At 39.4% G+C, this 27,399-nt stretch overlaps 2 protein-coding genes across 3 annotated transcripts; both read right to left on the bottom strand.

Moving 5' to 3' along the window:
• Positions 1 to 2,218: 2,218 nt before the first annotated feature.
• On the bottom strand, positions 2,219 to 14,153 carry LOC140307533 (peroxisomal succinyl-coenzyme A thioesterase-like). Of its 2 annotated transcripts, none has more exons than XM_072386469.1 (11): positions 13,904 to 14,153; positions 12,014 to 12,218; positions 11,822 to 11,921; positions 11,557 to 11,747; positions 7,655 to 7,824; positions 6,265 to 6,384; positions 5,953 to 6,035; positions 5,675 to 5,768; positions 4,703 to 4,783; positions 2,864 to 3,005; positions 2,219 to 2,752 (listed from the first exon to the last, which is right to left on the bottom strand). In XM_072386469.1, exons 2-11 carry the CDS (start codon positions 12,207 to 12,209, stop codon positions 2,640 to 2,642), a joined length of 1,290 nt encoding a protein of 429 aa, XP_072242570.1. In that variant the 5' UTR covers positions 12,210 to 12,218; positions 13,904 to 14,153; the 3' UTR covers positions 2,219 to 2,639. The 2 variants fall into 2 exon arrangements, with proteins under 2 accessions (XP_072242570.1, XP_072242569.1); XM_072386468.1 differs by having other exon boundaries at positions 12,014 to 12,215.
• A 7,756-nt stretch (positions 14,154 to 21,909) lies between these two features.
• Positions 21,910 to 23,361, bottom strand: kbtbd13b (kelch repeat and BTB domain containing 13b). Its single transcript, XM_072385275.1, has one exon. It carries the CDS (start codon positions 23,357 to 23,359, stop codon positions 21,914 to 21,916), a length of 1,446 nt encoding a protein of 481 aa, XP_072241376.1. The 5' UTR covers positions 23,360 to 23,361; the 3' UTR covers positions 21,910 to 21,913.
• Between the last annotated feature and the right edge of the window lie 4,038 nt (positions 23,362 to 27,399).

The following is a 27,399-nucleotide window of genomic DNA, read 5'->3' as shown; positions in this document are numbered from 1 at the left end:
AAAAATATCGGAGTACCCCTAAAAAGAACGTTTTTATCCTCTCATAAATTGAATAATAATTTCTCCAATTTCAGTTCTACCTCCGCCGAAGAAACAAAGCCATGCAAATTAAAGTTAGTCATTCAGTGAATGTGCTATTTGTTCAACAAATATTTCATTGTTAAAAAATGCATTTGTCTAAAAATCATCCCCACAGAAGTACTACATTTTCAAAATTCAATGACTTCATATTGTGTTAGGTCTACCTGAAGATCGATATAGAGAGTGAGTGATACATAGAGTGCACCACTAAAAAGATGCACATTCATTTGGGCTTAATTTTGAGCAGAAAGATCCCCTCCTTGACTTTTAAGTCATCAAATTAAGATCAACAATAGGTAAAAGTGGGTTCAACTTCCGATGTGTCCATAGTTTTTTTTTTTAGGGTGTTGAGGCGTGCGGTGGGGTCGGGCGGTGTTTTTCCCCTGTTGGGGGAGGCCTGGGTGGGCCTGGGTTATGGTGGGTCTCAGGCCCAGACTGCTGCGACTGGTGTGACTGCGTGGTTTGTTTGTTTGTTTTTTCTCTTTTCTTTATTTGTTGAGGTCCTCTGGGTTGGGGTGGGGTGGGATGGGGCAGATGGGTGCCTTCTGGGGGCACAGCAGCTCCCTGAATACGGTCGCTGCAGGCCTCGAGCCTGGTGGACATCAGGCCCTCTGCCCTGTGGCAGGTCACAGGGGTGCCTATTGCAGCCAGTCTCTGGCTGCCCTCTCTGGGGGAGATTCTCTCCCCCGGTCTATATCCCATACCCCTCTCCCTTCTGGCTCTTGTACAAAGCATACACTCACACATGTATGGTTTTGGGGGCGTATGTTCTTTAGGGTGTAGTGGATGGGGCCACATAGGTTCCCCTTTACTGCACTCTGCAGTTCCCCGCCCCTGTTTTAATTACACCTTAGACATTACTAATCAAACAGACACACACTAGGTCTTGGGGGTTGGTTGCACTGAGTGCAACAGTTGAGGGAGGGGGGACATGTGCGGATGTATGGGATGTGCAAGTGTGTGTGGTGATGACTGGGCCTGGGACTTCCTGTCCTATGGCCTGTTTGTGCTGTTCCCAATGGGGGGTGAAGGGTGGGGGCGTTGCCTCTCCCACTGCTCGCGGCTTCGCCCACCTGTGGGCACGTTTTGACTCGCGGGGCTCTTAGCCAGGGGCGCTGGGGCAGGCGCTGGCCCACTGTGCTTGGCTGTCTGGGGCACTTGGCCCTCTCGAGTATTGGGTGGGGCCTCTGCCCTATGCTTGTTGGGGCTCTGTCCGGGGGCTTCCTCTGCAGTCTTCTGGGTGGATGCGTGGTTGTCCCTGCGGTAGGCTTCCCGGGTTCTGTGCTCCGTTGGGGCTGCTGGTGGCCTGGGTCTTCTGGCCTTCTCTGCCTGCTTCTGATTGCTGGGGGTGGCTGTGGATTGTGGCTCTGTACACTTATACACTCATTACTAAGCATGGTTATCATGTAGGTCCTGTGCCATGTGTATTGCATGTGGTGTATATCCTGTGGTTTCAGGTCATTTATATCCACAGTTGTGTTGTATGCGATTGCTGCTACTTGTGCTTGTTTTTGTTTGTTTGTGTTTGTTTTTTTCTCAGCTTGTCTGCTTTCACGTGCTCCTGGAGGCGCTAAGGCTGAATTCCCAACAGAGGCCGTGGATTGTCGTCTGTTTTGTTTTTACAGGTGTAGCAACTGATTGTCTGGTTTTTCTCTCTATTTTTGTTCCGTTTCTTCTTCTTTGCTCTTCCTCTTTCCTTGTCCCCCGGTCCAGTTCGACACTATTACATGTGAAATATTGTAACAAAAATTAATGAATGGTCAGTTGATGGGCATCAAGGGGAGCTTTACATTTATAAAGCTTCCCTTGGCAAAGCAAATCTGTTTGGCACAAAAGGTATTCAGATTATAATTCTGCTGCCGTAATGCTGGACAGGACAAGGGGAGGAAAAAAAAAAGAAAGAAAAAAAGTGGGTTCAACTTGTCATCTCGTCACAATTCAACATTCTGCTGGGAAATCCTCTATCCCAGCATTCAATATGGATGTTACTTTGACAGAGAGACAATGTTACTTTGACCAGAGAGACAATATAAGAGAGAAACAATTTATAGAGGATTCTGCAGTGTAAGGAATACTTATGGGAATCCCTATAAGCCAAATTGATTATTGTCAATGAAAAGGCATACTTTTTTTTGTCAATAGCAACAACTAAAATGCTCTTATCTCCTGCTCCAGCCTCTTTCCTATTTAAAAGGAGGACTAGAGTTGTGTTTTTGACAAGTTAACAGGTTAACAGGATTCCAAGTATTATGTTAGTTTATTTTATTAAAATCATAATACAGTATGACAGTACTGTAGTAGAAAACAAGAAGTTCAAAAACCAGGATGGATTTCCTGAACATATAGGTGACTTGATTAGTTGGACCACAGAAAATGTGTCATTACTTAATGATCGATCAAAAGACCATTTATAAATCTGAAGTATTTTCACACTGAGCAAAAACTACAGCTTTGATTGTGGTTGACGTGCTTCCACGGCAAGAAACCCATGATTGTTTTTGGGTATAAAATCATTATGACTCCACTCTGCAGTCTAAAATCAGAAGTTTTCATCTTGATTACAGTTTGGGGGTGCCATACAGATTATCCCTCAGAAAGATCAATATCTTCCTCCAGGAGTCCTCCTGAGCATGTGCATGCTCCAGTGTCTGCCCGCCCCATAAAGCCATCACTGCAAACAGAAGCAGTCCTCAGATATTAAGTGTCTGTGCTGGCAGGTTAACATTTAAACATCCTGAAAAATATTGTGACTGTGAGCTTAATGGCCTGAAAGCAGTATTACCCTTCTGACGTGTCTCGATTGATTTGAAGGAACTGGCACGGGCGAACGGCGAGTACGGGGGTTCTATCAGATGACCTGCGTTTGGGTACAACAGGACGGTAAGCAGGTGGCTGTTCCCTGCTTTCTCCATCATCTCTTTCATCTGGAAAACAAGAAGTTCAAAACCTGAGCTCATACTAGTCATTTGGAGACTAGAATAGACAAGAATGGAAGGTAAACACAAAATCTGGTCATGAGATCCCTTCTCATATGGTTTATTGGCGCATTAGAAGGTAACTACTATGAAACAATCAGAAAAGGCCGCTTTATTCCTCTTTACTGCTGCAATTGTGGTCTCTACTTTTTATCAAAAAATGAAACTCATGCCACTGAACATTCTATCACATGCTTTTTTCAAACTCTACAGTTAATTATAAAAAAGACAACATATCAAATGCCCAATTGTGCTTGTTTTGGCAATGAAATGTGATTGTCGGTAAATCAGTGTGTACACACTCTTGCAAGAATGCTGCGATACATTGGCAGGTTTATATTCACATGCTTTCATTATTGGAATAATAGCTGCTTACACATTATCTAAGGGTGAAGAGTGAACTGCACTAATAGTTGGTTGTTGGGTAAGTCTAAAAGGGCTTTCTTGTTATTTGGCTACGTGTAAGGCTTTAATAACTCTTTCTGACTTATGTGGGCTGTTCAATACTTAACTATAAAAAACAATAACAAATTAAAACAGATTTAAACTAAAGAATGGACAGAATATTTTGAGACAAAGATTGAGTCTTAAATGATTATCTGAACAGGTAACAAGGCTACATCACAGGATGAATGCTGCATGCATTGCAGAGATATGGCCAGACAAGAGTAGTGTTATGGTCTATGGCACTTTGAGAATCTCCTCAATCCGGCTGACATGTCCTCCATTGAGGAGGCAGAGTCTGAGGACTTGAGGGAAAACTTGTCCATCACCTTGGCGGAAGTCGTCGAGATCGTCAAAAAGCTTCAGGGTGGACGAGATTCGCCCTGAGATGCTAAAGGCTCTGGACATGGTGGAGCTGTCTTTGCTGACTACCATCTTCAATGTAGCATGGAGGTCTGGGTCAACGCAGACCGGGGTGGTGGTTCCCATTTTTAATAAAGGGGACCGGAGAGTGTGTCCCAACAACAGGTGGATTTCATTACTCAGGCTTCCAGGGAAAGTTTACGTCAGGGAGTTTGAGAGGAGGCTCCGACCCATTGTCAAACCTCGGGTTCAGGAGAAGCAGTGTGACTTTCGGCCAGGTCATGGAACAGTGGACCAGATCTTTACCCTTGCATAGTTACTGAGGGAATCATGGGAGTTTGACCATCCAGTCTACATATGTTAGGGGTACTGGAGACGCTTTTACGAGTCCCTGTAGAACCAAAGCAAGAGCTTGAACATCCTTGACACTAAGTCAAACTTGTTTACAGTGAGTGCAGGATTACGTCAGGCAGTGGCAGACCGGGGTGGTGGTTCCCATTTTTAAGATACTTAATCTTTTCCAAAAGATAACTCCTTTTACTCTGTTTTTTCAATTTGCTAATTTCGCTACCTGAAACTGAAAGTTTTTCTTCGTGCTCTCATTTCGTTTTATTTGCTTTCAGAGTAATTATTTCCTCCTGCTTCTGTTGCCATAGTAATGTAATATATAGCTTTTGCAATACATATCTCTGTTTTTACTTTATTTTGAAGCCACTTGTTCAAAAGACATGGAAAGAATCTGTCTATTTCAATTTTTAGGCATTTCAAGGAACTAAAAAATGTCCTTTTCAACAGTTTGTTTTCATAATAATTGTAAACATTTCGGTCAGTAAACTTACATCTATTGCAGATTCGTAGGCACACCAGTTCTGATCGTCCTCACCCACAACCAGCAACAGTGGACACTGAAGTCGCCCCACCTGCTCATAGACAAACAGCAGCAGCTTTTCACTCTTCATCACCTATTGGAGCTTCAAATATTAATGCAACATCTTCCTATACCTTGAGAATTACCTATTTGTATTTATTTATTTGTATTTTAATTTATCTCAGTTTTGTTTCAGTGAAAGCAGGTACACCAATAATTTCTCAGTGAACATCAATCTACCGTATTTTTCGGACCATAAGGCGCACTTAAAATCCTTTAATTTCCTCAAAACTTGACAGTGCGCCTTAAAATGCGGTGCACCTAATATATGAATTAATTCTGGTTGTGCTTTCTGACCCGATTTCATGTGGTACACGGCACTCAAAAATCTGTCAAAATGTTTTAGCACGGCCTGGGTAAGCTACGAAGCTGCACTGCTTGATGGATTGAGCATTACGGCCATCGTAGTCACGAGCCTCGTGGAGTAATACAATCTGTGCTTCAACATTAAGGTGTGTGCATTCATTTTCTATACCCGCTGCCCCAAAAATGGCTCCTGTTAAGAGACATGCTTACGAAGCGGATTTCAAACTCAACGCTATCAGTCACGCAGTACAACAAGTGAGTTGAATAAAGTTCGACTTATCTGAGTTTTATTTAATTTAATCCACCTCATTACCCGGTGCACTTTATGTATGAAAATAGACCCGTTAGCAGTCAATCATTAATATTGCGCCTTATAATCCGGTGCGCTTTATAGCCCGGAAAATACGGTATTCCTTTTGTTGCTGAAAGTGACAAGTTTGGGACCTGCAATTTGAATTAAATCTTTCTATGTATTGGGCCAGCAAACATTTAATCCGCTTTGAAACAGTGAAACACCTTATCAGGTAAAGGCAAAATTGATACAAGACTGAGAGAAATTGTGACTGATAGTACTCACATCCACTTTGAGAGATGGGTCAGTGGGAATGGGCAGCAGCAGATTTCGCCAAATCAACTCATTCTCATCAGAGATTTGAGTCTTCTTAGAATTTCTTGTTGGACAAAAATTTAACCAGTCAAAATCATATTGCCATCTTTTTCAATTCTGACTAATGACAACTCAGGCTTGCTCAAAACTGTGTCAGATTTATGTATGCTTTCATCTTATCCATCTATTAAATTTCTAGGAAATTGTGTTTCAGAGATATCAACTAGTACCTGAGCTGATCAACTTACTTCTTAAAGAAATCCATTATTTGCTCTAAAGATCCTTCAGTTGGCTGCACATGGCTCCCACTAATGCACACAGCACATCTGAGCTGAGAGATATACAAAAGACATTTTAGACCTGTAGACATTAAACCTGAAGAATTAAAGTATCAGTCTGGTTTAACTGGTTCTGAGCTATCCATCTTGGCTGACAGAATCCTCATAGAGAAAAGAGAATAACACTTAGCAAGAAAGCAAATGCATGCATTTCTAAAAATATTTTAACTTTTTGAATTTTTCTAGAATGCTAAACTAGCCCCTAAACTAGATGTAATTTACCTTTACTAATTGGGAATACACAGCCATTTTGAGGGTGATACTGGTGCCCAAAGAGAGACCCAACATTGCAATCCTGCTCTCGAGGACCTGAGGATGCCGCTGCAGGTATCTGTAGGCCCTCTGCAGTAGAAATAAGTTGGAAAACACAGTAACAGCTAAGATCAGTGCTTTTGTCTTTTTATCTGAATTTAAAATTCATTTACTGGCCACATATCGCCATAGAGCATGGCAACTACTCCATCAATGTGTAACAGACTGCTTAATCTAAGGGTGAGCTTTGAGCTTTTCTCTGAGATGTTGAAGTCACATCTCCTTATCTTAAACAGCTCACAGTTAAGATTATCTTATCTTTCAAATCTTACAAAATTCAAACATTTAATCTTGAAGTCACATTTCTAATCTGTTACTATCTGCATCATTAAGCTGCCTTGGGGTGCTGCCAAGGGAAACCTCAAAGTACTTGGAGGTTAAACTCATAAAATTCTGGCATATTGCCCTTGAATGAGTGTGTGCAAGGGTGAATAACCCCGACCAGTCTTTTTATAAGTTTACTAACACAAACACACATGCTGATAACACACACACAAAAGTCTGCAGAGTCTTGCCTAACTGTAAACTTAGTACCTTACATGGACCAGTAACATTTAACATCATGAGCATTTATTTCTGTTAGAAAAATTATTTTTGACTTTTGTTTCAGGTTAGTATAAATGCTGTGCTGCTGAAATAGTTTCTGCTGGTAATTTAGTCACTTTTTCTCATCTGTTATGAGGCATAACCATGCCAGCTGGAAAAGTGTTTGCATGTGGAAGCAACTGATTGAACGTTCCAATGAAATTAGACCACAAATTCAAATGAAGCGAAGAAGAGACATCAAGGACGAAAGACAGGAGCAAAATGGACAGCAAGGAGGAAGACGCTTAAACCATTTTATTCCTTTGCTTACAAAAGAAAATGTGAGATGACAGGCATATAAAATGTACAAGCTTGGAGCCCTAATAAGGACGCAGTGGGAATATCAGGGAAGAAACATCATTTGATGTGGCTGCAGTAACAACCCTTACACCTCTCTATTAATAATTTATACTGCATCAATATAATTTCCCTTTGGGGTTAAAACTGAATCTGAATTGAAATTAAATTAATTTAACCAATTTGAAATTAATTTCATTCAATTAAATTAAACTGAATTAAACTTCATCTGCAGCCTCTATTTCGGCAGCAGTGTTTCTACATTCGCTGTTTTTGTAAATCTCTCAGTAAATTCTCAGCAAAAGATTCCCACTACATGCAGGAGCTACCAGGCTATGAAAACAAATATTTTCTGATTTTATCTTATTTAATTTTTGCTACACTCTTGTGACCAAAATATCAAGTCAATTGGATTTACCTCAAAGTATTGGTTGTCCACCATCTTCCCAGTTTCCACTGTGAATTTACATGTCAAGTAGTCAAGGGCCAGTGAGGCGATTCCATGAGAAGCCAGCAGCGCTGCACGGTACTCCACCAATTGTCCACCACCCCCCCACAAGTCCAGAAGACCAGGGAAAGGTCCAGGTCCTTCAGACAAGTCACGACAGCAAAACAACTGTATTTTCATGACTATTATTATTAGAAGTATTTTGTGTGTAACATTGGCTTAGTCATGATGGAAAGCTGATTCCAGCCTTTTTTTTTTCCAAACAATACCTGATAATACATTTTTCCTCATCTCCTGTTTTCCAATGTGTTTCCATCAACAATTTTTTATACAGAATAAAAATGTTGATGAAATGAGCTAAATAAATTGGAAAAAAAATGCATCAAACTATTTCTTAAATATGTTTTTAGGCTTATTTGTGCTGACACAGTGAACATATGCAATCTGATTTGTGCCAACTCAACAAAGCAAAAAGTCTTAAACATTAAAAATATACAGGAATTAACATATAGATCTTACTGAAGCTAAAAGTTATTTAAAAAGCCAAACTCATGTTTGTAAACACATTGTTTGTGCAGTTGTTCATCTTTATTTGTGGTGACATTACTACATGTGGTATCAGTTTTCTTTGCTACCTTCTCACTGATCCTATCTTTGCTCTGACCATATTTGCAGCTCTGGCAGAAGCTACGAACATGGGAGTATTTTGAGGGATTCATTCCTATTCCCTGGTGAGTTTTAGAGTGACCGTTCAGCCAACAGGACTTCTACTTGGCCATATTAACATTAGCAGTATAGTGGGCAAAACTGAGCAAATTGAACACTTATTAACTGATTCCAATATTGATATATTAGGCATATCCGAAAGTTGGTTAACTCCTTTATCACCAACAGCTGTGATCAATATCTCAGAATACAATGTGTTTAGAAGAGACAGGGGAATAGGACGAGGAGGTGGATTACTGGTTTATGTTAAGGAATGTCTAAAATGGAATTTAATTAAATGGCCAGCAGAAAGATACATTGAATGTATTGGTCTTAACATAACTATCTCCCCTGAAATGTCTTTTACTTTGATATGTCTGTATCGACCCCCTTCCTTCCCCCTCCTTCTTCTGATCAACTTAAAACTATCCTAAAATGCTGCGACTTTAAATTGGAATATTCTTCTGGGTGATTTTAATATTAATTGGGACAATAAATCAGACAGAAAAAAACAAAAGCAACTGAAGGATAGCCACAACCTTTCTCAAGTTATCCAAGGTCCAACAAGAATAACTACTATATCTAAGACAACAATTTGTTTAATATTAACAAATAAATTGGATAGGATTAGCAAAACTTAATCTTTTGTCTGGGCTCTGACCATTATTTAATTTTATGTTCAAGAAAAATCAACTGGAAACATCTTTCCAGTCCCATTAGAAATAGCAGCCATCATATAATACCTAAAAGTGAACAACAAAATCTGAAGAAAGCTTTGCAAGAATATGGTTGGTCTAATCTACAACGCATAACGAAATTGAGAACAGTTGTAGCACTTTCTTTAAATGTGTAGCTGCCATCACGCAGTTATCAATTTGAGTAAATTTAATTGCTTGATTTAATGCAAGAATAGTTTCTGTTTTTAATAAAAGGAATGTTTGTTTGTTTGCTGAGAATATTGGGTTCATGAGAAGGAGACGAGACAAGATTTTAAGAAAACTACCATGACAAAATATATGACTGGACTAACAGACTTTTATTTAACCGAGTTGCACATGCATTTTGAAATGTTTTATTATAACTCTTTGCATGCATGATTTAAGCATGAGCTTTTAACAAACTTCTTATTCCACAAATTGAAACTAAATTGCTGTGGTGTACGGCATCATTTTCATACAATACTTGCATATTGTCAGTGTCCTATCAGTCACTCCACTGCCATTTATCATTTCCGCCAGGTACCCAAAATGCTGCCAAACAAAGGATTTTAAAGTGGCGGGGGCATCTTCAATGGTAATACCGGTATTTTCCTATGTCATTCTGGCTGCTTGCTGCTTCCCCCCCTCTCCTCCTCTTCTTCGTTTCCTTCTCCTTCTTTAGGTTCTGGCAGGCCAGACGTAGCAAAGGTGCATTACTGCCCCCATGGGTCACAAATAGAAGTTTGGATAGCTCACAAATCTCGCGAGACAGATTTTTAAAGCGACGACAAATAGCGTCAAGTTTAATCTCGTCACATTCCTAATATATATATATGTGTGTATATAGCAACCTGTTTTTGTGCATTTGTTTCCTCTGTCAGTCCAAATATTCTATTTTGGAATAAAGATGGTTCTTTAAACTTTTTAACTCTGTTGTTGTATTGATATTGTCTGCCTGTGCTTTGTTTGTGTTGATATTGTCTGCCTGTGTTTTTCTGTCTCAATTAGTATGCCCATGTTCTGTCTTTGTAATTGTTCACTGTATGATTTGTAGCTGTGAGGTCTTAAGAGTCTGTACCTGCCTTGGGACTACAGATGGAATTTAGCATCTTTGCTAAGTCCGGCATATTTACATTGATGCGCTATGTATTAATGTTGATCAATGTGTATTATTCCAACTAAATAGATAAATGAAAATAAAACATTTTTTAATATTGTATCCCTACAAAAACTAAAGTTTCTGTTATGAGACAAGGTAACTTTTACCAGCATTATGGATTGATAGCTACCCTACCTGGAATTATATATTTGTTGTTGAGTGTTGAATCAGTCCACAGAGAGAGATGAAACCCCATTGTTAAAATAGTAATAGGTTAACTCCATTCGGTAATGGCTCACTAAAGTTTAATGGATTTCTGTTTTTTACAACTGTTTTACATAACATACATTGGAAAAACTTGACCTAAAAGTTGAAACCATAAAGTATCAGAGGACAGACAAAATAGATTGTCAATGATCATTTAAATCTTGTAGGAATAAAGCTACTGTAGATATGCTATATAAATATATACAATTTTTCTCCAATATAGTTAATCAAGGCTTATCAAGGGCTTTCTACATACTCGTCTACTGGGGTGACATCATCAATGCCAGCCGCTGCAGCACAGCTCATTCACTTCGGTAAGGATGGCCATCGTACTCAAAGTTGTCGTCCACATCGTCAAAATCTGATATGTTTTTGCCATGTTGCACAAAACTATCAGGAGCAAACTACGTGTGAAGTTAGTCACTGTCACAGAGCAAGGAGTAAATAAGCTGTGCTGCAGCAGTGGGTGTCGATGATGTCATTCCAGTAGACGAGTGTGTAGAAAGCCCTCTATAAGCCCCCCGATAGCCGCCAATAACAACAACACAGCAGCTATGAGCTAACAGTGCAATAGTATGCGTTCATTCATTCATTCGTCTTAAAGTATTGGTGAACTAAAGACAGATAATGCCTTATTTAGAGACTGCATCGTCTAGGCCCCCGTTCACGCCGTTATATGGATATACGCGGATCTCGAGCAATCTAAATATCTTCCGAAGGACGCCAACTTTCAAACTGTTTTCTCTGTGAGTAGACAAACGTAATTCATGCCAGAAATAAGGTCCAGGTTTAAAAATACCGGAGTTCCCCTTTAAAGAATAAACATGACCAAAACTTGGTGAAAGAGAAGAATAATCATCACCAAACTGAAAGTTTTATTTTTTTCCTCAAAATAATTTTTTTTATTTAGCAAAAACTACTCTATTACAGTCATGCATAACCTAGCATTCACCACCTCATTCCGATTACTATAGTTTGTGCTCTTTCTGCTCTGACCAAGAAAATGGAATATATTTTGCAACATTTTAAAGTTTTCCTGCAAATCTACTTGACAACAGCATGGTAAACAGCTATTATCTCTCACTCGGCTCTTTTCGCCTTACCTGAGGGCAGGAAAAGAGTTGCAGTGAGTCCATCTTCTGTGACGGGAATTCTGCAGACTCCAGGAGCCATGTACCAGCGCTCCACCAACACCTCGGCCAGTGGCACCTGATCAGCAAAGCCCTCTGTCTGGTGACCCTGGTACACTGAGATCGTTACTACCATAGGATTCTGGACATTCTTCTTCCTCATCCTAAGAATGAAAGGAGAGTCAGCTCTGATATTAACAACAGATACTGACTGGTATCATCTGTACAACTAGCTTACCTGAGTCCAGGTTTGCTGCCTGGAACTGGCTTAAGGCTCCACAGTAAACCCATCGGTTCAATTCCCGAATATGTTCCACCCAGACTGGCATCTTCAGAAACTGTACAGCAGAGAGCACAAATAATGTAAGACTGTGTACATCTCTTAAGTAAAGTTCTTGTATTTTCCACATCCAGGGTCTGATCCATGTACCATTTACAGTCCCAGTAGCATCGGCCTTGTACTGCGCAAATGCATGCCAGCTGTGTCCATCCTCACACTGGTGGGAGGCATGGACGGTCAGGTGGAAACCAGGGAGGACGTTCTGGACCAGAACAACAAACTTCTCATCCACAAGCCCTCTGGATGGCTGGACTGACAGCTTCGCATAGCACTGCTTCCCATCCATCCTGACCTGCTAATACAAGAATCAAAAACATGGCCAAATCCGCTTTTTATAGCTTATACTATGATACCCCAAATTCAATTCTAATTTGTCTTATTCAAAGCATTATAAGTTGCCTTTTAGTGCAATACATATAAAGACTTCGAGATTTAATTTATAAAATGGGTTCTATTCTCATCACATGGAAAACACTGGCATTGTAGCAGCACCTAAATAAATGTAGAAATATAAACATTTTAAGGACGGGACTCGATTAAAAAAATGTATCTAATTAATTAGAGGCTTTGTAATTAATCACTTTTTTAATCGCACATAAATATTTGACCTGAAAACAGTGAGATCACATGGATTTTAGTATACCATTGAATGATGACTGAATACATAAGCTTAAGCAACTAAACATTGTTGGGTTTTTTTCAAGGTGGTACTTAACCAACCGTCTTCCATCCATCTGTCCGTTTTTTAGAAAAAAAATCATTTTTATGCCTTTTAATGAACAGGACATATAAAAAGAGACAAAAAGCAGAGAGAGGGACGCAGCTAAAGGCCGTCCGATGCGGGTTTCGAAAGAGAGGGAGAGAGAGAGAGAGAGAGAGAGAGAGAGAGAGAAGGTATAGTTAATAGTTAAATTGTCCTAAAGCCATATATAGTCTGTCAAAACACAGCCCCGACCAATTAAGTATGCTAATTAGGCAACAAGGACACCGCAAGGAAGAGCATGAAACAGGCAACACGCAAAACGTAGTAACAAAGTCAGCAAAGTTTCCAAAAACAATATTGAAAACCCACCAGGTTGAGATTTTCAAATGAGTACAATCCGCCGTAGTTTGTGACGGGCTTGCACTCAAACCGTGCTCACGTGAGTGACGTCATGTGAGTGACAGTTATCATCGCAGCTGCCTGACGTGGAGGCGCTGTTGGACTACACACTTCTCTTGGTTTTATGGTAGGGCTAACACAATTCTTGGTGGGGCTTTTTGCATCAATATGAACAGGCTTGTAGCGGTTATTGTTAGACAACTGTGTTCTTAAACGTAGTGAAGGTCATGAGTCCATTCAAATCTTTTAACGTTCAAACAGTTTAGTACCAGAGGTCCGTCTCACAAAGCAGGGAAAACTCTGAGTTTATTAACCCTGAAATGAGGGAAACTCCGAGTTTTCCGTTTCACAAAGGGAGGTAACTCAAACCAGAGAAAGAGGGGTAACTCTAGCCTGTTTCAGAGGCAGAGGTAACTTAAACTCTCGGTCAGTTACAATAGAACAGACTCTATGAATCTAACCTGGTCGGGACCAGGTTTTTCTCAATAAACCTCGAGTTTCTCTGCGTCTCCGCCCTCTTTCAGCCAGTCCTGGCTGTGGTTTTAAAAGTGTCAGTAGCTGGTAGGACTCTGTTCAACTATTTGGACAGCATGTATAACTAGTGTGATCATTAGATCACTTCAGGAAAGTTATGTGCGATATCAGGGATATGGAATAAATGCACAAACGACTTTCCATACAGCAAAGCTCAAACCAGTTAAAACTGTTTAAAGCCTACTGTATTATATAATAATATATAATATGATAATATTTTCACTTAGAAGTACACATTTTCCATACTTTATACCCATGTGAGCTATACACATTGTTCAACTTTGCCCTGCTGAACTACTTTTCTCGGTCCTGTATGCTATAATCCTGAGTGTGCGTATAGTTACCTCGTCAAACAACAGCAGAACTGACCGTTTACGGGGTGAGAATATGGTTTCAACAGGTGACACACGGTTTGAAGTCAGTCAGTGTAAATAAACCTTAGAGCCAAAAGTCAGAACTGTTGTCCATGGATTTAGTCGTCTCTTTAGATGAATTATGCCTTTGCCTTGTTTTTTTTTCCAGCTGTATAAATTAATCACAGTATATGGGAGTCAGTCCACACCAACAAACGCTGCCAAGTTTCACAAAAAAACTGAGCTTCAGAGCACGCGTGTTTGACGACTTCATACGGTCCGAAGTGTAGGCTCTTGAAGGTTCTGCCTCCTCCTACTGACGTATTATTAATCTGGACACAAGATGGCGGCGTCGAGACACGTAAACTTCACAAAAAAGTTTGAGGAGTCTGGAAAATGATATTCACTCATAATTTTATCCCACATAGATCAGTTTTGTGGAATAACAGAACAATACTAGTTAATAGGAAATCTGTCTTTAAAACTGATTTATAGGAAAATGTTGTTCTGTTTGTAACTGATTTAATGGATAGCAGGGGTGCTTTGTTAGATCACAAAGAGTTTATTGACAAATTTAGTCTGGATTGCACTCGCAGAGATTATAACAAAATAGGCAAGGCAAATTTATTTGTAGAACACAATTCGTACACGAGGCAATTCAAAGTGCTTTACAGCTACATAAAATCAGAAGAAGGCAAAGAAAATCATTCCATAAATGTAAAAAATAATACTTAATTAATTAAAAGTGACGAGTGCAGATTAAATACTTTCAGTTGTCGTATGCACAGCTAAATACAACTGTTTTCAGCCTGGATTTAAACATTGTCAGAGTTGAGGCCTGTCTCACATCTTCTGGAAGACTGTTCCAGATTTTAGGAGCATTAAACTGAAATGCAGCCTCACCTTGTTTAGTCCTGACTCTGGGCACCAGCAGGAGACCCCTCCCTGAGGTTCTCAGAGTCCGAGTTGGTTCATATGGCTCTAACATGTCAGAGATGTACTTTTGTACTTTGAGTGACAGGAAGCCAGTGCAGAGACCTAAGCACTGGACTAACATGGTCGTATTTCCTGGTTCAGGACTTGAGCAGTAGAGTTCTGGATGTACTGCAGCTGTATTACAGCCTGTTTAGAGCCCAGTGAGCAGGCCGTTACAGTAGTCTAACCTGCTGGAGACAAACGCATGGATTAGTCTTTCTAAGTCTGGTTTAGACACTTTTCCTTTGATTCTGGCAATGTTTTTTAGATGGTACAAAGCTGCTGATGTTATTGATTTAATGTGGCTGTTAAAGGTCTGAGTCCAATATTACCCCTAGATTTCTATTCCTATTGCTCTGATCCATCCGATCTAAAACACTTTAATCTACTCTAGTGTCACTTCAACTTTACCCAAATTAATAGTAGGTGGCTGCAACTTAACTGATATGATTATAACAGAATGACACCAGCAGCAGAATGGCCAGTTCCACCTAAGGTCAAAGAGTCTCACTTTAAAATCTGTCATAGAATCTATCCGGTGGCTGATTTTTTTTTTTTACATAGACGATTTAAATTTGATCTGGCGAGTTGTGCCTTTTGTGCTTGTCCGACTGAATCCTTAGAACATCTCTTTTTCACTTGCCCCATCTCTAATACATTTTTGAGGTACATTAGAGACTGGCTATCCTTGACAATAGCAAACATTCCAGAGTTTATCATAAACCATTTCTTGTATTACTTTAATGACCTCGACAGTAAAACATCTGATATATATTGTTTTCTTGCTTGCCAAATACCATATTCATTGTTGTAAGTGGAGAAACTCTGCCCCAAATTTTGATAATTTTTTAGATTAATTTAAACTTTATTACTCCTCATTGAAACATCTTAAATCTGAGTGTGCCAAAATAATTACCTCAAATGCATCTAAATTCCTTTTGTTTTAAATACTTTTTTATTAGCCTTGCACTGCTGTTTGACTTTTATTTACATTCATGTCCTCTGTGTATTTATTTCTTTTTTGCACTGTTCATTGTACTTCTACAAGATGTTGTATATGTGTTAAAATAAAAAAATAAAAAAGTTTGAGGATTCTTCTACTAGAAGTATAAATGTCTAATAGCTACTTTGTTTTATTTATAAAATGTCCAAAGGAATAAAAAAAAAATTAAAAATGACAATACAACAATAATTAGTTCTAATGCTCATCTGTGGAGAAAATTAAGTCGCTACACCAATGACCTCAGATGTTTGCTTTATTTCCTGTAGCTGCTATTCTTTTTTTATCTTTACATAACTATCTACCAGTGTCTCATTGACTTGCTGGAATGTTTGACCACTTTTGTATGCTAGATTCTCACCACAAAAAGCTGTTGAAAATATTCTTACAAGTATTTAAGAGCTCTGTATCACCTCTTAATAACTGTATTATCTCTAAGTTGACAGAGCTGGGCCCACTTTTACAGCTTGTGTTGTGTATGTAAAAGTGCCCAAATGTCATGACCCAGGTTTGACAGGGGTTATGCTAAATGAGAGCCTGCAGTTGCACAATAACAGCAAGTGGATGAAGTGCAACTGAGGTGAGGTGAGTGAAAAGTTGAAGACAGTAAAAAGAAGCGGTCAGGATACATAAAAGAAAATACCATGATAAGCACATCTTTGATAGAATATTTAGAAGACATTTTAGAGGAGAAAGGTACAGCAAGTCAACCCCTAAAGCAAAGATTAGCTAAAATGTTCATAGAATGACAAAACATCTCTATATCCCTTCAGTCCACACTGAGGATTGCATCTGATTTTAATCTCAGAAACTAATTTTGTTCTGACTCTTTATTTTATGAGTTTCAGCTATTCAGCCTTTTTAACCTTTACATAAAAAATTTAGCTTTTTGTATTTACAAAAAAGCAAAGACCCTGATGTTCAGCTTGGAAGAACTGCAGTTATTGAGAGTGGATACAATTTTGAAATATTTCACGTCTGGAATCAACACCATTTGAAGGTGAGATTTATGAGATACCTTTTAAACCTATGCCAAACTTAAAGGCATCCCCAGACTTTTTTAAAAAGTAAAGGCTCAAGTGCAGTGAATCACATTAACAATTCCTACAAACCTTTACCCCAGTAAAGTTGACAATAAACCAGCAACAACAGCAGCTGGATGTTCCACCAAGTGACATGCAGTCATCATTAATACATCTTGGCATTTCTTGCGTGGCATGTCAAAATGTATTCATTGTGAAAAAGGTTCATCTGAACACTCTGTTTCTAATTCCATAGATTTGTTCCTTTAATTCACCAAAACGATAACACACTAAATGTCACCATCTGAGAGTATACCACCTTTCTGTGTAAAAACTATTTAAAGAAGGTTTAAGTGCTGACTTAGACCGTTTCCACGAAGAGTGCTTATGTTTTATGATAGTAGACTCTCACTTACATACTATATATTAGCTATGGAACTTATAATTAGAGTAACAGCTCATCTTACTACTGATTCAGAGAAAATCCATTAATATTTTGAGTCCTACAGTGGTTATAAAAAACAAAATCCTATCCTAATCCTAACTTTCAACTTTTTAAAACACTAACAAAGAGTAAAAACTGTAATAATGTGTCTGAAAAGTCTGCTTATTATCATTATATAAATGTCAAGGCCAGACAGGTCAGGTGAGTAATTTCTTGGTTTCAAGTCGTTGTCTGTGAGTGAATTTTCTAACATAGTGGGACTTAAAAGAATAGAAAATCTGTGATATGTGCAGGTTATATATAAGATGTGATGCAAATCTAAATTACTGCAGTCAGTTTCCAGTCTCCAACACCATTTCATTCATGACTTTTAACCTCTGAGGAGACTAAGGAGGGGCAGATGGTTGTTGTTACATGCCTGAGTGCGCACCAACAAAGTGTTGCTGTCTGGCTGTCTGTCAGCACTGAAATATCCATCTGTCCCTTGGGCTGCCTTCTGACTGAACAAAGGGACGATGTATTCCAGGCTTTTTCCTGACTTCTTGTCACTTCTCTTTAATATTGTTGTCATGTTGTTTTGACATTATCATTTGATGCTGTGCTGTTGTAAAAAATTATCGATTATAAGCTACCTGCTTTATGTCTGTAATCCAAAGCAATTTATGCACAAAATCTCATAACAGTTACTCCTTTTACTGCCTGTTTTTCTGTTTTCTTTTAGCCTAATATACACTGAGGCCTCAAATTCCAAGGTCACCAGTCAGGAGAACACTAGATAGTATTAATTTAGAATAACAGTTTTCCCAGGCTGAAGTATTCCCAGGCCATGTTTCACTCTAGGTTGATACACTGGGATATTGCTGTCACTCAAGTGTCCCTTGACAGTGGTTCAGTGCGTGTGTGTGACGTGCAGGTGCAGAAAGGTAAACAGGAAGATGTATGCATGAAAGCTAGCTCCTGTTAATGCCGAAGTGTTTAGTCCGCAGCAGTGTCCAGAAAGAATTTGACCAGGTCTGGTGTTGTGTTCTGCCTTTGCTAAGAAAAGGAATTAAATGTGCGGTTTTGCATGAAAGACTCTCGATCCTCCTTCCTTCCCACACTTTTGCCCGGACTCTAAAACGCCAATTACCAGCAACAAGCCAAAACGTTAAACCAGCTCCCAACTATGGTTCATAGAGAGAGAGAGAGGGTTAAGAAGATAACACAATGGTATCTTGAAATATACACTCAAAACACAAAAAAACCCTTAACACCTGGTTTCTGAGTGCAGAGAGAAATTAAATATTTTATCAATATTCAGTCCCCTGTCAAATGACTGCAATCAACTGTACTTGGATACTTATCAGCTTCAGTCAGCATTGATGATAACACCACACTCAAGTGCACACTTAAATCTTTATTTATCATGGTTACATGCACAACTGAGTTGGTCTACAACTTGACTCGGCCAAGGGGATATTATATGGAAAAAAATCCTTTGTATTCTGTGCTTGAGAGTGTATACATTGTGTAACATTACCAAACAGAAACACATACACACAACAAACAAAAAACCAGGAGAACTCTATGTCACTTTCAAAGGATATCCAGCTCCTTTTCTCATTATCTCTGCCAAGCTTCAACTTCACTTGATGCTACGTTTACTGTTTCAGAGGTGTGCGACACTGAAACTCTTTTGCTTTGCTTTTTGGTTTGCTATGAACATCAAATTTTATATTTGGGTATATAGTTCACATAACATAAAAAAGGGCTAATAATGCTATGGTGCTATTTTGTTTAATGTTTTAACTTAAACCAAACTCCAAATTGATTGAAAAATTCTTGATTAGCAGTTTTTTCTCAGATATTTACCTTTCCCTCAACTGCAGTTTAACCAGTACAGCATGTAGGCTACTCATCCCTCTTCTAACTGAGATTTAATGTGCAAAATGCAAAATGAATGTTCACTCAACCGGTGGAAATTGATAGACGACCGGTACTGACGGAGTTAACCAAAATTAAACTTTGATTCATGTTTCCTTGCTATCCAAGTTGTACGCTGGGCTGCAATAAAAACATCTCCACATTAAAATGCTTTTTTTTTTCTGACAGTCATCTACCACTTAAAATGCTCTCCACCTACATTTTTAGCTTGATGTGCTCCTCTTCCAGTGACAGGTGTGACTGACTGACTCAATAACACTAACAACATCAGCGTCCGACTTGTCTGTGGTAGTTACCTTAGCGAAAGTGCATGTTGTTGATGACGCACAGCACGTATGCTCAAACTGAGCCACTGTTTTATTAAACAGTCTTGGCTCTTCAAATATAAAATCACCACAATTAAAGCAAAAATAAATAAATAAATAAAACTACAGAGAACACGACCTCGGTGTCCTCTATGGTAGTTATGTCCTTGGTGTCAGGGGTTGTTGCTGGGTAAACAAGACCATGACAAAAATGACATCACCACTTCAGACCATCTGTTCTGTGTGAATGTGTGTAAGTCTGTATTTAGACTTACCTACTTCATCTGCAGTGGCTGGATAACAACACATGTATGCAAACACAGAGATCAGAAGTTGCTTGTCATCCCAACTGACCTGAGCCTGTAGCCAAAACAAATGTAAATAAGTATAGCTAATAAATGTCTTACAATAACTCATAATTGTCATAATTTAAAAATTCCTGCCAACCTTTAACATTTTTTTTTTTTACAAAAACAGGTGTGCCGCCGGTGGGCTTTTAGCGGCCTTACCACCAGGCTTTGCAAGTTTTCTGGGGAAAACCCTGACCGTTCACAACAGCCTTCTGATTTTGATTTAGATGGATGTGACAAAAAGATCCCATATATTCAAATAAGATCGTATTTACAGAATACACAGTGAACTAAAACTACAAAAGCTATGTTGCTTTTTATGTCGAGATTCAGTCACTTAAATACAGCAATAAATATAGTTGACTCATTAAGTATTCCTTTTATTTACTACCTAATTTCTGCATTATGTACTGCCTTCCGTGCGATCCAGATAGCAGTTCTCCTGTAGGGCCTCCCTCAGATCTCTAGCAAGGAAAGGGCATCTCCAGCAGTGTCTCCTGTTGTGATGTGTTTGTTTGAACAACAACTGCACAAAAAGTCTGGGCCAAATTGTTTGCACTTTCTCCTGAAAATCTCTAGTGACCACACATGAAAATGATTAGACTAATCTCAACGTTGAGGTAATGCAAATGGAACAACTACCAATAGTAGCAAACGATAGTGTTGAATGACAACAAAAGTTACAAATAGCAGAAAAGTATTACTCATCTAACTGGAACCTGGTGTTTCCACTTGTGACAGACTGCCAGCTACAAAGCAGTGAATAATGAACAAATAAATTTTTTTGACGATGGGATTGAATACTAGGTATTCAAACTAAAACATTTGGTCTCATAGGGACATTATATAGCTGATTATTGTCAAGTATTGGTGTTTTCAAGTCACTTGATTTTCAAGGCAAAATGGGTTAGTAAATATGTCAAGAAGGTCTGAATTCAATCTAAAAAAAAGTAAATGAAAAGTACTTTGAAATTATGTAAAGTACTTGAGAGAATGTTTGTAGATATTACAGCACAGGGTAAAAATGCAGAAAATGCATAGAAAATCTGTTGCTATTTTATTCTAGGTAGGTTTTTCTGAAAAAAACAAACAAACTGAAACTGAAACTATTAAATGATGATAATTTGTTAATGAGTTTGTGCAAAGAGTTCTGAACTCCTTCCTATTCAGTGGTCAAGTATTGATAACCTGATTACTGGCTTCAGATAGAACCATCACAGTGTCAGAGCTCTGACTGCACTCTCAGACTCAAGCTGGGGAGTTGGAGTAAAGTGCTGGCCTGAGAGCTGTGTCCTGACCCAGTCTTGCTGCCTGCTGCTGGAGTCCTGCCTAGCTAACCATGGTACCTGGTTCTGCCTGTCGCAATCCTCCATCATCATCTTCATTGTGACCACTCTTTGCCAACAGGAAACAGGCTGCTGCAGGAGAGAGAAGCTCTGAGCCACATCCCCAAACACTGGATTTCACTGTAAACAATGGAAACAAACACTGGTGCCAGCAGCAGCAGGCAGAGACACCCTGGCAGTTATACAACGTGTATTGAAGACATTCTATTGATACTTTAGAGCATCCAGTTATACATAGTCAAATTCTTTTTTTTTTTTGATAAAGACCTAATTTGCTAATGTTACCATTGATGTGAATTTGTTGTAGTGTCCTGCACAAGAGATGATCCTGAAGGTGTATGATTGCTAGTTTAAACTTATGCTGAATAAGTACACTTTTTTAAATTTAATTTACTCACAACAGCATTGTTTTTAATACATTTCATGTTTTTTGTTTAATGGTAACTAATACTTTTCTTTCATTTGAAAGAACACATCATTGATCTAGTCTCTTGAAGAATGTGAGAACAGTCTATACATTATTACATTTTCATACAAACAGAACTGTAAAGAATAATTCATTACAGTTATACAAGCACAGGTTTGTTGAAACAGCATGTCTGAGTTTATTATCTAATGAATCCCGCCAAAAGAAATTACAGCTGCAACATGTGAGCATCTGAAAGCCGAAGCAAGAATGTCCACAATGAACCACTTCTGGGGAAACCCTTCATCTGACGCCTGGATTTCCAGCTTTTACGGTCAACTATGTATTCTAGAGTCATGTTTCTGTTAAGAGTGAACACAGAGTCACCTCTCACCACAGCTGTGAACAGCAAACCTTTGCTGTTAGCAAAGTGTCCTGGCAGAGACGACCACTGACCAGAGGTCAGATCATAGCAGTCCATCAAGCATCTAAGGAAGTCATCAGATGGGCCATTTCTTATTATGTAGAGGTTGTCTCTGTGGCCGACCATGCAGTGGCCATAGCTCTGGTTCCTGATCAGTGTGGTAACGAGCTGCCACTTATCTTTTATTGAGATGTACTCATAGATCTCTGTGGTCTCCATTGGCCTCCATAAACACACAAACATCCTGCCCATGGTTTTGGTGCATGCCACTCCTGTTGCCGGTCGAGGTAAGTGAGCAGCAAACGTCCACCTCCCCATCTTTATGTTGTATATTTCCACAGAGGACATCACTGTTCGCTCATATTCTCCTCCAATGGCATAAAGACAATCATCTACACCCATAAGGGTTAGATTATAGCGCAGCTGTGCAAGACTGGGAATCCTGGTCCAGCTGTTGTTTTCAACACAGTAGCAGAAACAAGACTCCACGACTTGTTTATGGACTCCATGAACTCCTCCGATAATGTAGAGTTTGTTGTCTAGAACAGTCACCCCAGCCATAGAAGTGCTGGCCTCTAGGGGAAGATCTGTTAGCACTTTCCAATTATTCCTAGTTTCATCTAGGTAGCAAACGGTTCTGGAGGCATTATGCACACTTTCATCCACACCACATGTCACATGGGTCCCTACAGCCACAAAAACACTCGGTGTCAAAGACTCTATGTGAGAGATCAGCTCTGATGGTAAGGTTTTATGGACCTCAGCCTCCAGTTCACCATACATGTCTCGAATGAAGAGTGCAGCAGCATGGTAAAGATCCATGAGCCCGAATATTGCAGCAGTGTGATACATCAGCAAACAGTTTTCAGCATCAATGAGGTTGATAAGATGCTTTGTGAGTGGTGTCACCTGTAAAAAAGCAGCACATTCTATGGCCTCAACAATGTCATCCTCATCCAGACTTGGAATTTCACTGTGTAAAACGGCTAAGACAATAAGGAAGCCTCGAGCTCCCAGACATTGAAGGTGGATTTTGTCTTGATGACATTCCTTCATTCCAGAGCGGTACATTGCTTGGAAATAGTCACTGCTCTGAACAAGAAGCATTTTCTCTTCAGAGAATAGTGTGTCTCCAACAACAATAGTTAACTTAGCTGAGAGAAGGTCAGAAGGAGAACATGGCTTGTACATTTCCCTGTCCTTACCACCGCAGTTGCCGCTGTCCTCTGATTCACTGCTGTGCCCTGACATTATTTTTAGCTGACGATGTCACTCAAAAAGATGAATATCACACAAGAGGCTGAAACATTTCCAAAAGTCTTGACGTGAAGCAGAAAAGAAATGATACAGTGGGAGACTGCTTCATTCACTCCACATGGAGCGTCATTTTTTCACAGCTTTCAAAATAGAAACAGCTAAACATAGCTTAGAGCAAATGGTTGGGGTCACTTTCCTATTCTGAACTTCATTGGAACAAGAAGGTAGTTCTAGTGCAATCTTTCTTTAAAAAAGGTCCTGTCCAAATCAGTCTAATCAAAATACAAAAACATAGCAGCTTTTCAGTAATCAGTATTTAAACAATCATTGTGTTGGGATGACCAAAACCAGAGTTTGCATGCTAACACGCTAGTCTGATCATAATTGTGCGAAACTGAATGTCTCCAAATAGAACTAATCCAACTAACCTAGATAATACAGTTGTAACTTGATTTAGCCATGTATGTATAGTCCATGTACTTGCTCCAATGTTTAATTGTTTGCATCTATATGTTAAAAAAGTTAAGCAAAAGTGTATATTAATACAGGTGAATTCCCATAAAAGCTTCTTTCTGTTACTGTTTTTTCTTTTATCAGATTTATCTAGTAGGATGAAGTGGGCAGCTTTAGAAATATGGTCGATGATGGCGAGAATAGTGGTTTTACCTTGCAAGGACAGCAATCCCATGACAAAGTCCAACAAGAAGTGAGACCAGGGCCAACCAGGGACCTCCAGAGGCTGCAGGAGACCTGATGGTGGTCCATTGCTACTCTTATTCCTGGCGCATGTGGAACAGACAGAGACATACTCCCTGGTGTCGGCCTCCAGAGACGGTCACCAGAAACATCGTTGGAGGAGAGTGATGGAATGGTGAATACTGGGTGAAAAGAAAACTCAGAGTTATGAACCCACTGGAGGACGACAGAGCAGACTGCAGTAGGGACGAATCAACAACTGGGGGGTCCACCACCAGGATCCTGGTCAGAGACTAAGCCTTAGTGGATATGGCCCTCGTTCTGCCAAGTGACGCCACCCACCTGGCAGATTGAGGGGAGAATCCGTGCTGGTTCCTCTGGTTTCTCCACAGAAGCAAACTGTAGGGATAAGATGTCTAGTTTGACATTAGGGGAGCCTGGACAGTAAGTGATGGAGAAAGTGAAACGACCAAAAAACAGGTACCAACGGGCTTGGTGGAAGTTTAACTTCTTAGCATTTTTCAATTCAATTAATTTCAGTTTTATTTATATAGTGCCAAATTACAACAAATGTCATCTCACGGCACTTCAATAATAGTCCTATTCAAGCCAATTAGAGTCCAGTTCATTGTAATCATACTCCAATCAAATCCAATTAACTAAATTCAAAATCGTTCAATACATACTAACAGAGCCAATTCAAAAACAATTTCCTAGCTAAAGAAACCAACAGATTACACTGAAATTTTTCTTCAATCCAATCTTCCGTCTCCCGTGGCACCAGCATTTTGTAACAACTGGAGGCTTTCAGAGAATTTATGGGACAGCCCAAAAATAAAGAATTACACTAGTCCAATCTTGAAGTGCATGGACTAGTTTTTCTTCATCACTATGAGAGAGGATATTCTTAATTTTGGCAATATTACTAAGGTGAAAGATGGAAGTCCTAGAAACCTGTTTTATATGCGAGTTGAATTATAAATTCTGGTCAAAAGATTTTAGGTTCCTCACTGTAGTTCTAGAACCCAAGGAATTGCCATCTAGAGTAACTATATAGCCAGACAATTTCTGTAACGAGCGGGCTAGACACAGGACGCAGATGCAGGGTTATTTCAAAGAACAGTCTTTATTAAGACTCAAGTCTCCAAGAAAGAGAAATAAATACAGGCTATGAAAATTATTTCTAACACACTTCTTCCAAAAAACAGGAAGAAGTGTGGCTATGACAAATATCAAAATAACAATCGCTCCAATATAAGCAGGAAAACACAAAAGAGAAGGAGTTTCATTCTGCATTCCGCCCACCAATAATCCTGCCTCTACTGGTGGGCTCTGTCTTTTTGCCTCGGGATCTTCCACAGGCAGAGAAGACACCGATTGGGCTAGTCCAGAGAAAGATAAGATGGAAGGTTTATCTTGGTAGTAGTCCAATGACGCAGAAAATCTTAGAGACTCTGGAAAAAGAGCGTGGAGAACGAGAAAAGACTAGTGAACACTGGAATAAGAGAAGTGTTCCAGGGTGGAGAAGGAAGCGTTGTGGATGACTAGCACAGACAGAACGCCATGGCTGGCTGAAGGCAGAGCTGGAGATTTGAGTGGTGGAAGAGTTCCTGGGAAGAAATAGACAGATGTTCAACATTCTGCAGTAATTCAAAAACCTGGTTGAGATGAGAACTGCTTAAAAGTCAGTAGCAGATGAGAATCAGGTGAGAGCGCAGGAGCTGAACCAGACCTTGCCCCTTACTTCCTGGAAAAACCTGCTCAACCTCACCAAAGTCAAGCATTTTAACCAAAGTGTTCCTTCTGGTGCTTACCTTCCTGTGTTCCTCAGTACTGATACCATTGTCGTTTTTCTTGCTCTGGATTCCCATGCTAAGGACTAGCATTCACTGTGGAGTTCACAAAACCTTCCTGCGTCACTTACCTGCATGCTTGCCCTCAGGGCCACTGCACCACAGCTAGCATCCTCCCCTCCACTCTGGAAATCCTTGTGCACTCCGTAAGAACTATTCATTCACCTTGTCTGGACATTCTATCATTTTGGATTCCCAATAACCATCTCCCTCCTCTCTCAGTGTTCCCTGACCACCCGGATCCTCCCCTGGCTTTCAGCAACATATGTTCTGTACATAAAATTAATCTTAACTCTAACACTCTGTGTCTGCGTCTGCTCTTGGGTCCTGTTTGTGAGCTGGCTAGGCACCTATCTGTGACACTGTGCCTATAAACAGTTACAAGAATGGTCGTCCAAAGAGATGGCCAATTTGTACTGTAATTATATATTGACTTGACTTACACATGTGTATTCAGCATCTCATTTTATTACAGGGTACTGATTTGTCCTTAGTGACATTCTGCAATGTCAAACTATTTCTTCTTGCACAGACATAGATCATACCACATCATTTTAGCATCTTGAAGTGTTGTGTCATTTGTTCAGATGCTTGTAATGCAAAGAGACACAGAAGAGGGTGTTTTCTTTGGTGTTCGTTCTGCAGAACCTTTAGGCAAGACAGTGAACCCTACATTGCCGCAGATGCATTAATTTTATGGGAGTGTGTGTATGATACTCAAAAAGCGCTGCATAAACTGAAAAACAAAACAAACGGAAAAAAATATAAACCAAGAATTGCTGTGTGTGAATGGGACCTGTAGAGTAAAAAAGCTTCAAGTGTCCAATAAGGCTAGAAAACATTATATATGTGCAGTACATTTAAAATAGAGATTGAAAAAAAGTATTCTTTCCAAAACCCGATACTTGCAAGTCTTAAAATTCTCATGCCCACATGAACAAGTTTAACTGAAAGAGTTTTATTTGTAATAGATGCAGAAAATGGTTATTGCAGTGATGGCTAGATGAAACAGATGATTTGATGCAAAGTTGGGCATTTATCAAACTGCAGTTAGGAAAGATGTGGCATTTGACAGGCTATTCCAGATACAATAAGCTATGAAACTTTTCTCACAAGAAGTATTTTTTTCCTTGAAATGTGGACTTTGCATTCGAAGATTATTTAGACATGACTGGCGAGAATTAAACTTGAAGAAAGTTTTGTTTATAATACTTAGTCCATGCATGTTAATTTGTGTATTCACCCTAGTCATGCCATTATCAAGCAAGAACTGGAAAAGATTTTGAATACTAAACCAATGCATCTCATCTCACCAGTTCCAAGGGCTTATTAAACAATACTGTAATGCAGCACAGTTGTAAACATGTACTATTCTGACTTGTTTAAAATATGTTTCTGGTATCAAATTCCAAAATGAGCAGATATTTTTTGTAGCTGGAGGAATAGAGACTGTTGGATAAATCCATCTTTTGATCCTATCCAGCT

Source organism: Leuresthes tenuis, unplaced genomic scaffold, assembly GCF_036924035.1.
Source record: "Leuresthes tenuis unplaced genomic scaffold, fLeuTen1.0.hap1 SCAF_5, whole genome shotgun sequence".
NCBI lineage: Eukaryota > Metazoa > Chordata > Actinopteri > Atheriniformes > Atherinopsidae > Leuresthes > Leuresthes tenuis.
This window is presented reverse-complemented; position numbering and strand designations above follow the sequence as displayed.